The 13,805-nt window shown below is 33.8% G+C and overlaps 1 protein-coding gene across 4 annotated transcripts in view; it reads left to right on the top strand.

Annotated features, from left to right (window-relative positions):
* The window catches only part of LOC118269137 (keratin-associated protein 9-9-like), a 72,929-nt gene that overhangs the window by 46,777 nt on the left and 12,347 nt on the right, over positions 1 to 13,805 (top strand). For 3 of the 4 annotated variants that reach the window (XR_007707151.1, XM_050704479.1, XM_035584074.2), the window contains 4 exons: positions 6,407 to 6,433; positions 6,597 to 6,623; positions 10,758 to 10,784; positions 11,155 to 11,181. Coding sequence is in view for 3 of the 4 variants with exons in the window: in XM_050704479.1 (XP_050560436.1) it covers positions 6,407 to 6,433; positions 6,597 to 6,623; positions 10,758 to 10,784; positions 11,155 to 11,181 (108 nt within the window). In the remaining variant the exon portion in view is untranslated. The remainder of the gene's footprint in view (positions 1 to 6,406; positions 6,434 to 6,596; positions 6,624 to 10,757; positions 10,785 to 11,154; positions 11,182 to 13,805) is intronic. The other variant, XM_035584083.2, reaches the window with a different exon arrangement.

The raw sequence follows: 13,805 nt of genomic DNA, 5'->3' as shown, positions 1-13,805 counted from the left end.
TGAGATGTTGCTCGACAATAGTGAGATTCCATTACAGGAAGAGCATCCAGAAATTGAGTAAGTAATTGTTTCGACTGTGAAACCACCGGTTCAGATGATTCTTTGAGACGTCTTAACATACTAGGAGGCCGCATTAAGAAGTCCTTCTTCCAATGTTGCACGGTCCACCTTCCTAGATCTAAAGTGTTCAAGAACATCGTTCGACACACTTTCACCCTTTCGTTTTTAACTTTTAAATGATAAACAAATGTATTAGCTCTCTTTGTTATTTCTTTGGTTTTTCGGTTTCGTGGTCGCCCTGTCGCAATAGTGGTTACCCATTCGTTGACGAAAGCTTTTTTTTCACCCCAAGTATAATTCCAAAACTGTTTAAAAATATCCTTTCTTGCATCTTCGTCTATGCTTTCACATTTTAAAGTACTGTACTTTTTAATTTTGCAGTTGCATCTTGGTTTGATTGAACGAGGGTCTTTTGGTTTCATATAATTGTAGCAGTCTTCTTTTTTCTCTCTTCCAAAGTAACTTTTACCACATTCTTCACATTCCATTTTATTAACTTGAAAACGTTTCTTACGTGTATTACTTTTTTTTATTTCAACAAGTGAGTCTGTGTAAGATTCAGAGTAACTTTCGGAAAATTAAAAAATGTCTTCAAGTGTATAGTATTAACATACGCTCGAGCTCGACGTAACTACTGTCACCGTAAGTTCTTCGTGGTTGGGTTCCGGTGACGGCGAGGCGGAGCTGAGCGGTAAGTCCGGGGATGGTGGGTGTGCGTTCCGTCTTCTTGCTCGCGTCAACATTGATTTGTATAAATTTTCACTTGTATAATATATTCATCAAAAAAATTTTTGGTTTCTTCTGTCAAACTGGTTGTCATTGTGTAGATTTTTATTTCTTCTCAAATTGTATATATTTTTATTGTAAAAGGTTTTGATATGATTTGATTTTTCACTATTTTCATTTTTTGAGGATTTACTGTAAATATGGATGTACAAATCGGCTTCAACAAAATATTATAAAAACAGTGTAAAATTTATATGTTGACATTTTTGGTGTTGCAAGCTAAGTTAAAAAAAGTTAAATAATCATTTATTATTAATTTTCTAAAAAAAGCAGATTGGTGACTTTACCGTGGTCATATTAGATTTTAGTAATCTATTCTTGCGATTTAAAGTAGCCTACATGGTAATTAGTCTAGTTTACCATAGGTATGATTTACTATACAGGGTGTCCCTGAAGTCGACGTCCAACGGGTACTAGATGATCAGCAAGGTTCCAAATGATATCAGAAAAATATAAAAAAAATTCTATGTCCTACAGTTTTTAAATTACAGTGACTTATGTGTTATCCACGAAAAAGTACACCTGTGCCAGTCTTTTGACTCTTGTTGCTACAAATCTTTATTTTTTCGTCTGCAGTCTTCCTTACATTATCCTGAATAGTGATCCAGTAATATGGAATCATAAATTCTTAGCCAACTGCTTTAGATTGGAAAACATTGTTAGTTTTAGAGGAACCAAATACTCTGAATAAAATTTTCACCTTACTTTAAGTGACTGTACTGAATAAATTATGTATGGCGCTAGTAGTGGCAAATTTCACCAAAGTTGGCGCATTTAATAAGGATTATAAAATGGTATAGCACTTTGCACATTATTTCTTAAATTCGACACATAAAAAGATTTTTCAACGAAACTCCGTTTCGATGAATTTATTTGAACTTACTAAAAATTCTTCTAGTGTACTCAAATCATATGTTATAACCTCGTATGCACTAGACAACACTTTGCACGCGATTTTTTATCATCATGTTGAAAATCAGTGAGGATCTCTTGTCAAACAACATTGTCTGTCTACTCATGATTTCGCTTGCAGCATTCGTCGGCAATATTACTAGACTTACTAGAGGAACTGATGTTGTGTATCATGTTTCACTAAATAATATTGAATGATTGCAATATGATATTCATAGTGCATCAAACACATTATCAAATGTGTAGTAAAATCAAAAGGAACGGACGCGGCAGATTCATGTACACAGCATATCGACGCGGTAGTGGTATGGTGTACATGAGTCCTTAAGCACAATTACTCGTCATATCCCCATAAAATAAAAAAAAAAAATCTAAAGCAGTTGGCTAAGAATTTATGATGCCATATTACTGGAGCACTATTCAGGATAATGTAAGGAAGACTGCAGACGAAAAAATAAAGATTTGTAGCAACAAGAGTCAAAAGACTGGCACAGGGTGTACTTTTTCGTGGATAACACATAAGTCACTGTAATTTAAAAACTGTAGGACTTAGAATTTTTTTTATATTTTTCTGATAACATTTGGAACCTTGCCGCTCATCTGGTGCCTGTTGGACGTCGACTTCAGGGACACCCTGTATAAAATGAGCTGGATGATGGTAAACTGCACTACAATAGTAACAATATTCATGATAATTACAGGTAATTGTAGAATTACTTAGGATGGTATTTTTGGAAAGTAAGTGTTAATTGTAAGACACAGAAAGTAAAATAAAAGCATTTGTAAATAAATATTTGTTTAAGTTTGAAATGGAGAAACAATAAAAAACAAAATGTTATTCGAAATACTTTTATTGAAAAACTATACTAAATTGTATGTATTCTGTATTTTTATATTCTTATTACTAGAACCGGGTTATTCACTGTCTTATTCATCAGGTTTCGGAAGAGCGTCTCTTGTAGTTTCCGAATAAGGAAGATTAGCATAAAAGCTATGGTACATTTTTGGTATCTGTAGGTCTGTGCATAGCTCCATTAGATTTTGTTTCCTTATTAAAGATATTTTAAACCTTTCTGTATATGCAGGTATCGGGTAGGCAATAAATTTGCCTCTTCTTTTTTTTAATAATCTATAAATTATTCATTTTTATCGAAACTTTTTTTCATAAATATAGTACTAGGCATTTCTTTACGATAATGTAACGGCACGGCATCATTTATTCCACATTTATCTGTTGGCTTGCTAGCTTGCTATTAAATTGGTTAGTCATACCAATATCTTTAAAATGGGTCTACCTTTATTAGTAGAATTTTTTTGGTCATAATTTTATTTTGCATAACAACGCATGGCAGAAACTTCATTTCGCAGAAAATCATTTGGTATACCATCATTTGCAATACATTAAAAACGCATAATTTTGTAAGTCAAAATCATCTTTAGGCATAAATTGATACGCATAATAATTGAAAGGTAGAACCATCATATTGCAGAATGTTCACTGTCAGAATCGTCTTTTGGCATAAATTTCATAACCATAATAATTAAAAAGTAGAACCATCATATCTCAGAATGTTCACAGTTAGAATCGTCTTTTGGCATACTTTTAATATCCATAATAATTGAAAGACTCATCTATCACGCAAGCATGCAGCATGCAAGCAGGCTTGCAACAAGCAAGCAAACAAGCAAGCAAACAAGCAAGCAAGCAAGCAGCAAGCAAGCAAGCATGCAAGCAAGCATGCAGCATGCAGCATGCAAGCAAACATGCAGCATGCAAGCAAGCATGCAGCATGCAAGCAAGCATGCAGCATGCAACCAAGCATGCAGCAAGCAAACAGCATGCAAGCAAGCATGGTTTCCGTCACGGCTCCGGCGCTGCGGGGCTCCGGCGGCCCCACGCGCGCTAATCGTCGCAGACGGCTTTCGCTCACCACCGCAGCTTCGGCTTGTTGGCCGGCTTGGCCGGCCAGCCTCAGCCGCGGCGGCTCGCTCATAGCCGCCTGCTCCTCAGCCCGCGGGCCGCCTCGCCCCTCCGCGCCTACGCGATTTTAAATTGCACTCTAGGGGTAGGGCAGACAAGACTACGTGCAGTCGGTTTTGCAGCGATTCGGTTCTGTCACTTTACTAACTTTTATTCTACCATCTTCATAATATGCCAAGTGAAATTATACCAAACAATCGTCGCTCTAAATAAACGTTATGTGAAACAAAATTATGCAAAATTAAACTTTGCCAAACGTAATTATGCCAAATAAAATTCTACCATATAAACATTCGGCAAAACAATAATTATATTAAACAATTTTTATGCCATATGCATATTCGTTTAAAGAAGATTCTGCCAGGTGTGTTATGCCAAACAAATTTCGGAGCATTAAAATTCTGCCAGATAGAGGGAACCCCTTTAAAATGGTTGTGCTGTAGTGACGTAACGGAATATGGTCGCGGTTTAGATCTAGCCAGCCGAAAACTGTTTGAGTCCAACCATCTGTTATTTAAATTTTGGACTGGATAGAGCCAACACTCCATGTGCGTATGGCCGCTTTCAAAAAACTTATGATCAATAAATAACCTGCAAACTAGCATGTTCATTAATTTAGTATGTCTCACGAAAGTTACAATAAAACTAGCATGTTGTTGAAGATTTAATAAGCACATGGAGCTTAATGATATTTTTTTGCTTACCTCCACAATTATCCGACATCATTCTAACGTGTTTTTATGTTATGATGTGCCATAAATATACGTATGAATGCAGGTTGATATTTCAATACTACCACGCTTCCCTTCCGTCTCATCCCACATATGTATAACATTCTACATTTGGATTGCCCAAATTGTAGACGGTTAAATAGTACACCGCTAACTTACGCACATAAAAAAGCCCAGCTGCTCCCTTGGGTGTATTGTGTACAACTTCCAAATCAAAATTAAAGGATGTGGTATCGGAGAAGGTGTGTTGATTTTCCGAATCCCTCCCATCGCTTTGGAAGGGTTAATCCCATCGGATTAACCCTTCCAATTATTTATTTATAAGATATAGCGACCCGCCCCGGCTTCGCACGGGTGCAATGCTGATATACTAAATACGCTACAGAAAAACTGTGAACGTTGTTTATAAAAAAACATAGCGGTCCGCTCCGGCTTTGCACGGGTTTAAAATATGTAACTCACTGAAAAAATGATAAAATCAATCCAGTAGATTTGATTTATTCATTTACTGCCCGTAGCCCGCACGCGTTTTTGGAGTACTTAAAACAATTCCCCTTTCCTTATCTTTGGAATATCTTTTATACACAATATTTTCACTTTTTTTTACATTTTTACTTTTTTTTACATTTTTACAATTTTTTAACATTTTTACTTTTTTTTACATTTTTACCTATTTATTTTACAACAATAATTAATATATTACAGAATATCTTTATATACAACGTTCACAGCTTTCTTTCCGCAATTTTTAAATCTGTACATCTTCAAAAATATTGATTTAAATCAGATGCTGTAAAAGGCCAAATAGATCTATATTAAATCAACAATGTATTTAAGGTATTTAATTGGATAAGGATTAATGCTGTATTGGTTAAAATCGCTTCGAATATTAGTCATTATTTGTCGTAAAAAGTAAATGACAAAAAAATGTTATTGTGGGATATCCATAAGAGATAGACATATACCATCGCGGAGTTTTCTGTAGACCTTTTCATTGTGTACAATACTTAGTACATTATTTTGATAAATCTCGTAGGATTCAGCCTGCGTTTGCAATGTAAGCGGAAAAAATGTAATTATTTGCGACATCACATTAGAAACCTCAAAAATAACAGTATTTGTCCACTATTTAATGGATGATATTATACATAAAAACCTTCCTCATGAGTTACTCTATCTATTAAAAAAAACCGCATCAAAATCCGTTGCGTAGTTTTAAAGATTTAAGCGTTCATAGGGACATACAACATGACACATGACAGAAAAAGCGACTTTGTTTTATACTATGTAGTGAAGTTATTGGAGGAGTGAGTTCCAAGATACATGCTTTTATAGATGTAGGAGGAATCCCATCAATGCCACAACTGTGTTTGTTAGGAAGGTATTGAATAATTTCAATTATCTTACTTTCTGTTACTGATTCTAGAAACATATAATAATCAATAGGTATAATCACTGCATGGTCGTTATTCAGTTATATGGTGTTGTCTTGCCCCTTTCGCGAGCCTACGGAAGCAAAATATTACAAACCCGTTTACGATAGTGTAGGGGCAGTCTGTAATATTGTAGTTTATGTTTATTTTTAGATTTTCCATTAGAGATTATAATATAAGCCTGGCAGTGACAAACGGTGAAGGAAAATACTGTGAGGAAATCTGTCAAACTTAAGGTCAAAAAATAGTAGTGAGAAGCAAGTCTATTCAGGTATAGGCTGTTGATGTAACGTTAACCGTAACATTACTCGTTCTTTCTTTTTGCAGTCATCAAGTTAACTACAACCTTATTATGTCTCTACAACGAAATTCTATGAGTTGTGGAACAATACTCAAATATATTTATGAAATTACTGTGTACTTTTAGGGATTTAGTTATATGGGAGTATTGTTCCACAGTTGCCATTTTATGAAATAGGATTTAATCACGCCCTTTTTTTTAGTGTGTAGGCCATAGATGTTTTGCAAATGTAAGTAATTTAATTTTACTTAAGAAAATTAAATGTAAACAAGGAAATTATTTTAAAATAAAATATTTAGGTTACTCTTTAACTGGACTGTATTTATACAAAAGTTAATGTAATGGGTTAGGAATAGTTTTAAGACAAACATTTATTAATATAAGTGTTACAGTGTACAGGTGAAGGTTGCATATCGCTGGTAAGTAGACACTATTTTTTGTAGTAACATGTAGTTTGTCAGCATAAAGTGCCTAAAAAATTGAAAATCGCTAAACAAGTAGTGAAAAAACATATTTTCGGTGAATTTTTCGGCGCAATACTATAATATGTATAAGGAACGAAAATATTTGCTGAAGCTTCAGTTAACAAATAAAGTGGACAGCGTTATGTAATAACGAATTAAGCGACAAAATTGAAAAATATGAGTTTTGAATGCAGATCGATTCCAAACATTATTAGCTATGTATTTAGCTAATTTTGATTTCAAAATTCAATCCTAGTGCCTTGTAATAAGGGGTGAATTAAGCGACATGTCAAAATTTGTTAGAAGTTTTGCACACATTAGTTACGTAATAAAGTATTATGCGCCTAAGTTACTATTACAGAATACACAAACAGGATTATAAAAATGCATAAACGAATTATATCCACAAAAGTTGGAGATAATCCGTTTCAATTTATTTATTAAAATCGCAATATCGAACTAACCGCCTAAAGTGGCAGTTAATTCGTTAATACATATTATTATTTTCGCGCTGTTTCACTCGATTAAGAATTAAGCGCCAACTTTTGGCTTTTGATTCGTTATTACAATTTACAAAACGGTCAACGTAATTTGGCGAGTCTGAACACCAAATATTGCTTGTCTCGCTCGCACTCGCCCAGTCTTTATGTTTCTAACAATTATTGTAATGAATGTAACTATTATTAAGATCCGACCTACCCACCTATTTGTTGAAAATAATCTTGGAATACCTTCTGTAGATATTAAATTAAATACTACAATAAAATTGTACAGCAATTTTAAAAAAATGTAATAATTGCTACCAATTCAATGTACTACTTGAAATCTTATTCGTATTAACTATAAAACTTATGTCATCTAATTAGTGAAGATTGCATGTAGATCATAGTTATAAGTATATTGTTAAATTGTCAGACGTGACACAACTTAAACCCATAAGGGTTTCAGTGTCTTATTAAGTGTTTTTATATGTATGCTTATATTTAAATAAAAATAAAAAAAAAAAAAAACATAGGCTTTGCGAACTTTAGCGCAGGTACATTCGTGAAGAAAACTATTACTGCATTTTTTTTATAAATGTAATGTAATAATAAAAATTCACTAATACAGTGACGAAATACAAATAAAACAAAACAACAAAACAATACAAACTGAAAACTAAACAAAAAACCTAAACAAAAACTTAACAATAAAAATTAACAACCGTAATAACGAAATACGAAAAGTTTTGCATTCGACTGCACTCAAGACAGAGATAGCGACACGAACACCACACCGATGCTAATTTGTGACAGAGACATACTACCTAGTATTGCCGAATAAGCATGAAGCTTGCCGAAGTAACCAAAAAGGGATGTCCAGTAGGCGCGCATGAGGGTGTTGTATAATCGATTTTCTTAAAATCAATTGAAATCATCATATCACACCAAAATATATTAATTTTCAATGTTATATTGATTATTTAAATTTTCTTAAACAGTTATTACTCAAATAGTCGTTAATGATAATTATTGATATTCAAGTAAATCATAATTTTCAATTGAGTAAATACTTTCTTTTAATTTTATTGTCGAAATATCGTTTATTAATGACAAAATTAAATATATTTGTAAATCTTATTTAGTTTAATATATCATATAAAAAAAACAATAAACCCTAAATAAAAATATCGATTGCGATATTTGATCGATAAAGGGTCTATTGTATTTAGACATGGTCAATCTCTAGTCTAGTTCGCTGCCCCCCGCACGTCGCCTCATGCCACCATTTGGTTCTAAATAAGACTTACTGCGCAGCCTTCTGCGCAAGTTCAAACTCGCCGAGGTAGTCGAGGGGTCAGAAAGTCGGGTCCGCTCTGCGCAAACATATTTTATCTTCAAATCTAGACATAAAAGTCAAAAAGCTAGTCCTTTGGTCAGATTCATGTGGAGGCCAAAACCGCAAGTTGACCTTATTACTATTTGCAATACTCGAAGATAGATTTATGGTTCCTGGTCATAGCTTCTTAGAAAATGACAGTGATTTTAGTGATATAGAATCAGCCTTAAAATCCCGCACACGACTTTATGCTCCACAAGACTACATGGACGTAATGACTAATTGTCGCAAGAGAAACAAGTTGACAGCCATTAAAATGGAAAAAAATGGTTTTGTCGGAGTTTCTAAAATATTGAAGCAAATTGTAAACAGAAAAAAAGATGTAAATGGAAAAAATGTGAGCTGGTTAAAAACTAAAGAAATAAACATTTAAAAGGATAAACCTGGTCGGATATTTCTTTCAACCACTCATGGTGGTTCACCTCAGGAAGTCGATCTTAACAAAAGACCAAAAAGAGGTACACAAAATACCTTATTAAATTTTTCAAATCTTTATGAGCAACTTTGGCCAGAAGGAAAGCTAATTTCACAAGCCAAGTTGGATGATATAAAATCTCTACTTCACCTTATTCCATTTGATGCCAGAGAATACTACGAAAATTTAATAGGATCTCAAGATTTAGAAGATGTTGAAGGTTTTAACAGATCTATCGTACTCATTTTGAGAGTAAGTAGTCAACTCGGACCACATGCCTACGGCCCATTTGGGACGAGTTGGGGAAATTAAAAATAAATTAAGTTTTTAGTGGTCAACTCGTCCCACTATATTTTTTGTATGGATTTTCAAACTTTATCAATGTTTGGTACAGTTAGCAACACAAGATTAAAAACATTTTTTTATAGTTTTTTTCTTTACTTTCGTTTTGTTCATAGAATATTTTATATTAAAAAATCCTGAAGAAGTAAGAACCTCTTTTTTTTAGTGTCGGTTAAATAATTTATTACCAAAATTTTTTTTAGCAATCATGTGTTAACCAAAATTACTAAGAATAGTAAACATGTGTGGCTTAAACTATGGTCATGGCGGTCACTTATGAAGTAAATGATAACATAGATAGAATGAAGTTCCTAGAAAATCTTTTGTTTTCAACAAAGTAATAGAACTTTAACTAACCCTTTTGCTACTGACTGTACCTTATCTCATTGTGGTAGTGACGTGGGACGAGTTGACCACTAAAAAAATATTTTATTTTTAATTTCCCCAACTCGTCCCAAATGGGCCGTAGGTATGTGGTCCGAGTTGACTACTTACTCGATTTTGATATAGAAGACGAAGATTCGTTTTTAGATTTTTTTTATGTTGAAAAGGGGTCTTTTTAAGTTTTGAAACTGACATGTTTAGGGACCACGTGAGTTTCCGATATTTCGGCACTGTTGCAAGCGCTATGATTACGGATGAACTGAAATAGAAAAACATGGTAAATATCCCGTTTCGAGTTCTAATACTTGGGTCTTTTTAGTTTATTACAAGATGTTCTTTAGTTTCTTACAAGATGTTTATTTTGAACTCTATCAAGAAGTTGAATGATTACGAGATATCACCTATTATTATTAGTTTTATTTTAAATAGAGATTGAAAACCGATTGTAAGAGTTTTAGTTTTGATGTTTGATAAAGAATAACGAGACAAGAACATATGTTGTTGTTTATAGTATTTGACCAAATTTTTATAACTTTTGTTTAATTTGAGAAATTTGCATTAAAGTATTTGGATTTAATCTTATACTGCACTTTATTTTACCCGAAATAAATCGTAATAAAAATCAAACGACAATAATGTCGTATATTACGTTATTGAGAAATTTAATTAACTTGATATATAGCTATAATACATTAACGAATTAAGCGGGAAAATGGCTCAAAAATATATTATATTCTGCACTGTAATATATTTTGCATTAATCTAAACGTTATATACATCTCCATTTACAGTAATAAAATCATACACATAAAATAAATAATGAGCTTACAGCGACAATTTTAACTTTAAAATCTTTGAAGCTCACTTTCTCAAATTCGCTCTAGTGTCGCTTAATCTATTATTACATAACACTCTTCAAGTAAAAAGCACCTTTTAAAGTGATTAGGCGTGGTGTTATTGATTTAGATATTATTTTATTAATATTTGTTGTGTTGTTACAATCATTCTTTTTTAATACATATACGAAAAAATACCGAATTTAATTTTAATTAAAATATTTTTTACTTTAGTGTGAAGGGACAAGCTGTGCGTCTGAGGTAAAAACAATCACAAACACAAGCTATTCTTTTAGACCTGCCAACGTTTCCAAATATTTTTAGTGATAGCCAGGCAAAACCCAATTCTCACTGACAGAGCGTAGCACGTCTGGAATATGTATAGTAAAATCTGCATACAATCACACCGAACGTAATTGACAAACACGTCATAATAAGCGGACGACATACATGGCATGTCACTACAACGTAACAAGAGAAGTCTGTGATCCAACTTTTGAACAAAGAAACGTTATATGAAAACTTAGTTGTGTAATTGCTCTTATATTAGGCGGTTAGTCAGTAATTCAGTATAAACGGAGTCATAGTAAAGGGAATACACTGTAATAATAGCTAACTGATTACCTTGCAGTGTCATGCAATAAGGTGCCAAGCTCATGTAAGTATGTTAACATTATAGTACCACATACACAACAGCGGAGACAGTTTTATCTCGTAAAGAACGTCTCAATGCTGTCCACATAAAATGAGCGCAACAGTCGATTGTCCGCTAATTTCAAGTAGTCTCGCATCGGTCCCGTCAGCGAATTGTATAAATATTATCACGCCAAGAACGTGAAAAAAGAATGGAAAGATTTTATTAATTAAATTACTTTTTGTTTATTTCATGACTGAATAAAGAAAATTTTAGTCTTAATACTTCACGTAACTGTCAAAATATATTACGGCATTTATTAGCTCCTTAAAGTTCTTTCTTATTTTAGTCGCACAACAAAATTACTCTTTTTCTGTTATAATGGTGTCGATATCGGGCAACTTCGTGACGTACTTAATTGTCGTGTACTATGTGTCTCTCCGATGTCTTCAACTGTAGAGGAATTCATTTGCCGATATACTGGATTCAAGTAGAATTGAGATGAGAAGCCTATGGAAAGTTCTGTTGATCCACGGATTATCAAAGAACAACAATTAAGACACACTTCGCACCAAAAGCAACATATTTTTGAGCAACAAAAGACCTTGGGGGCAGCTATTACCGGTATAGACAAAACACTCAGCAAAATTATTAAGGAAGACAGTAACAATATTGAATTCGTTACGACACTTAGCGATACGGCTAGATTATAGTGTCATCATTTTCATGATAATTTTATAATACGCCGCTCTCTTATTTTACTAAGTCTCAATAAGGATATGAAAGACTTATTAGAACAAACACAAATCTCGGAATACTTATTTGGAGACAAACTTCAAGACAAGGTAAATGCTATTAAAGCAGTTAAGAAATGCAGACATTAATTAAAAACCACTCAGTCTGCTATACCATCTAAGAAGTATTTATACTACCGGGGCCTACCAAGTCAACAAACTCCAAGTGTGAGTGTGCAGAAACCCAAGCTGAAACCGACCACACAAGCGAGAGCAACCACACGTACAAGGTGAAGAAGAACCAACGATACTCACGTCGCCAAGACCAGGATTGTCACTAATACAGGTACTAACTAGTACAATACTTTGTGTTTAGTTCTAAATTGTATTACTACACCATGTTTTGTTGTTTTGTCGGTAGAGACGCTATTATACTCGTAACTATAGACTATTAAATTCTCTTTATTTACTAACTATATCAATGTTCTACGTTTATGATATCAGCGAAATTTATCTGGAGGCACGGCAGTGCCCCCGCCAGGTCGAGCAAAAAAAAGCTGCACGGCCGTACCATCTTTTTCTCGAAGCCATTCAGGCCAATTTCGACCGCCGGAAATCTTAAATTAAATGAAAATTGAAGAGATTAATGGAAAGGAGTTCAAACAATGGAAGGGCTCAGTCGTATAATGTACCTTTCGCAAAACGCACCTCCAACGTAAAACGTACCTTTCTCATATTGTACCTTTCTCACAATGCACTTTCTCACAATGCACCCTTCTCACAATGTCACCTTTTTCTACAGTCTCTTCGACAGTCAGTGGTCTCTTTTTCTTAAAAAAAAAGGAACGTCAAGCAGAAGTCGTATTGAGCGGAAAAGATGACATTAAATATAGTGATGTGTTTGTTTTCTATGCTTAATTGAATTACAAAGTGGATTAATAAATTAAAACAATGGAAATCAATCAGTTTTACTACATATCAGAAAGGAAAATGTACATTTATTTGTGGTATGCACAGATATAATAAACATAAAACTAATAAATCTGGAGTACCCTGTGGCGGTGTGTGAGTAGACAAAATTGTCTTGCTTCGATATCACTCGACCAAAAGAGGACAATTATTATGACTAAGAAAACTAAACATACATGTGAAACGAATGATATTAAAAATACGATTTATGAACATGTTGCATATTTATGTGTATAAGTTACGTTAATAAATTGTTCCCTGGTGGGTTAAATCATCTGTGATTTGACTAATGGCATCGTTTCCTAGTTTCGACAAAACCAAGTCAAACTTTGAAGCGTCTCCTAATTCCTGAGGTGCCAATACCGCTTCAGTCCCACTCCACGTGCCAAAAATGTTTCAAATTACAGACCTATTTCCATCTTATCTAGTATAGATAAAATCACAGAAAAGTGTATAGTCAATCAATTAAGTAACTACCTACAAATAAATAACATTATTAACGAGTGTCAACACGGTTTTTTAAAAGGGAAAAGTACAAATACATTGCTAACAAAATGCACTCATACCGTGTGAAGGTGGAGGATACATTTAGTGACAGAGTTGAGGTGCCGAGTGGAGTGGCACATGGCTCTGGATGTGGACCAATCTGTTACCTTATGCATGTTAACAGCTTGTACCGAGTGCTACAGCATTATTCAGCTTATATGTTTGAAGATGACCTGTGCATACTTCGCTCTGGAACTAACATAGATGATACTTGCCAGCTAGTTCAACAAGATATTGACGCTGTTGTTAAATGGTCGCATGACAATGGCATAAATTAAAACGCCAGTAAAACTAAATTAATGCTAATTCATTCGCCATACTTGCCACCTCATGGTATGATTCCACCATTATTTACCCATGATTATACATGTCATCATAATAAGTTACTGGACTGTAAAT

The sequence above is a fragment of the Spodoptera frugiperda genome, chromosome 25 (genome assembly GCF_023101765.2).
Source record: "Spodoptera frugiperda isolate SF20-4 chromosome 25, AGI-APGP_CSIRO_Sfru_2.0, whole genome shotgun sequence".
NCBI classification, from domain to species: Eukaryota; Metazoa; Arthropoda; class Insecta; order Lepidoptera; family Noctuidae; genus Spodoptera; species Spodoptera frugiperda.
The sequence above is the reverse complement of the archived record's forward strand: the minus strand, read 5'-3'. Positions and strand labels throughout refer to the sequence as shown.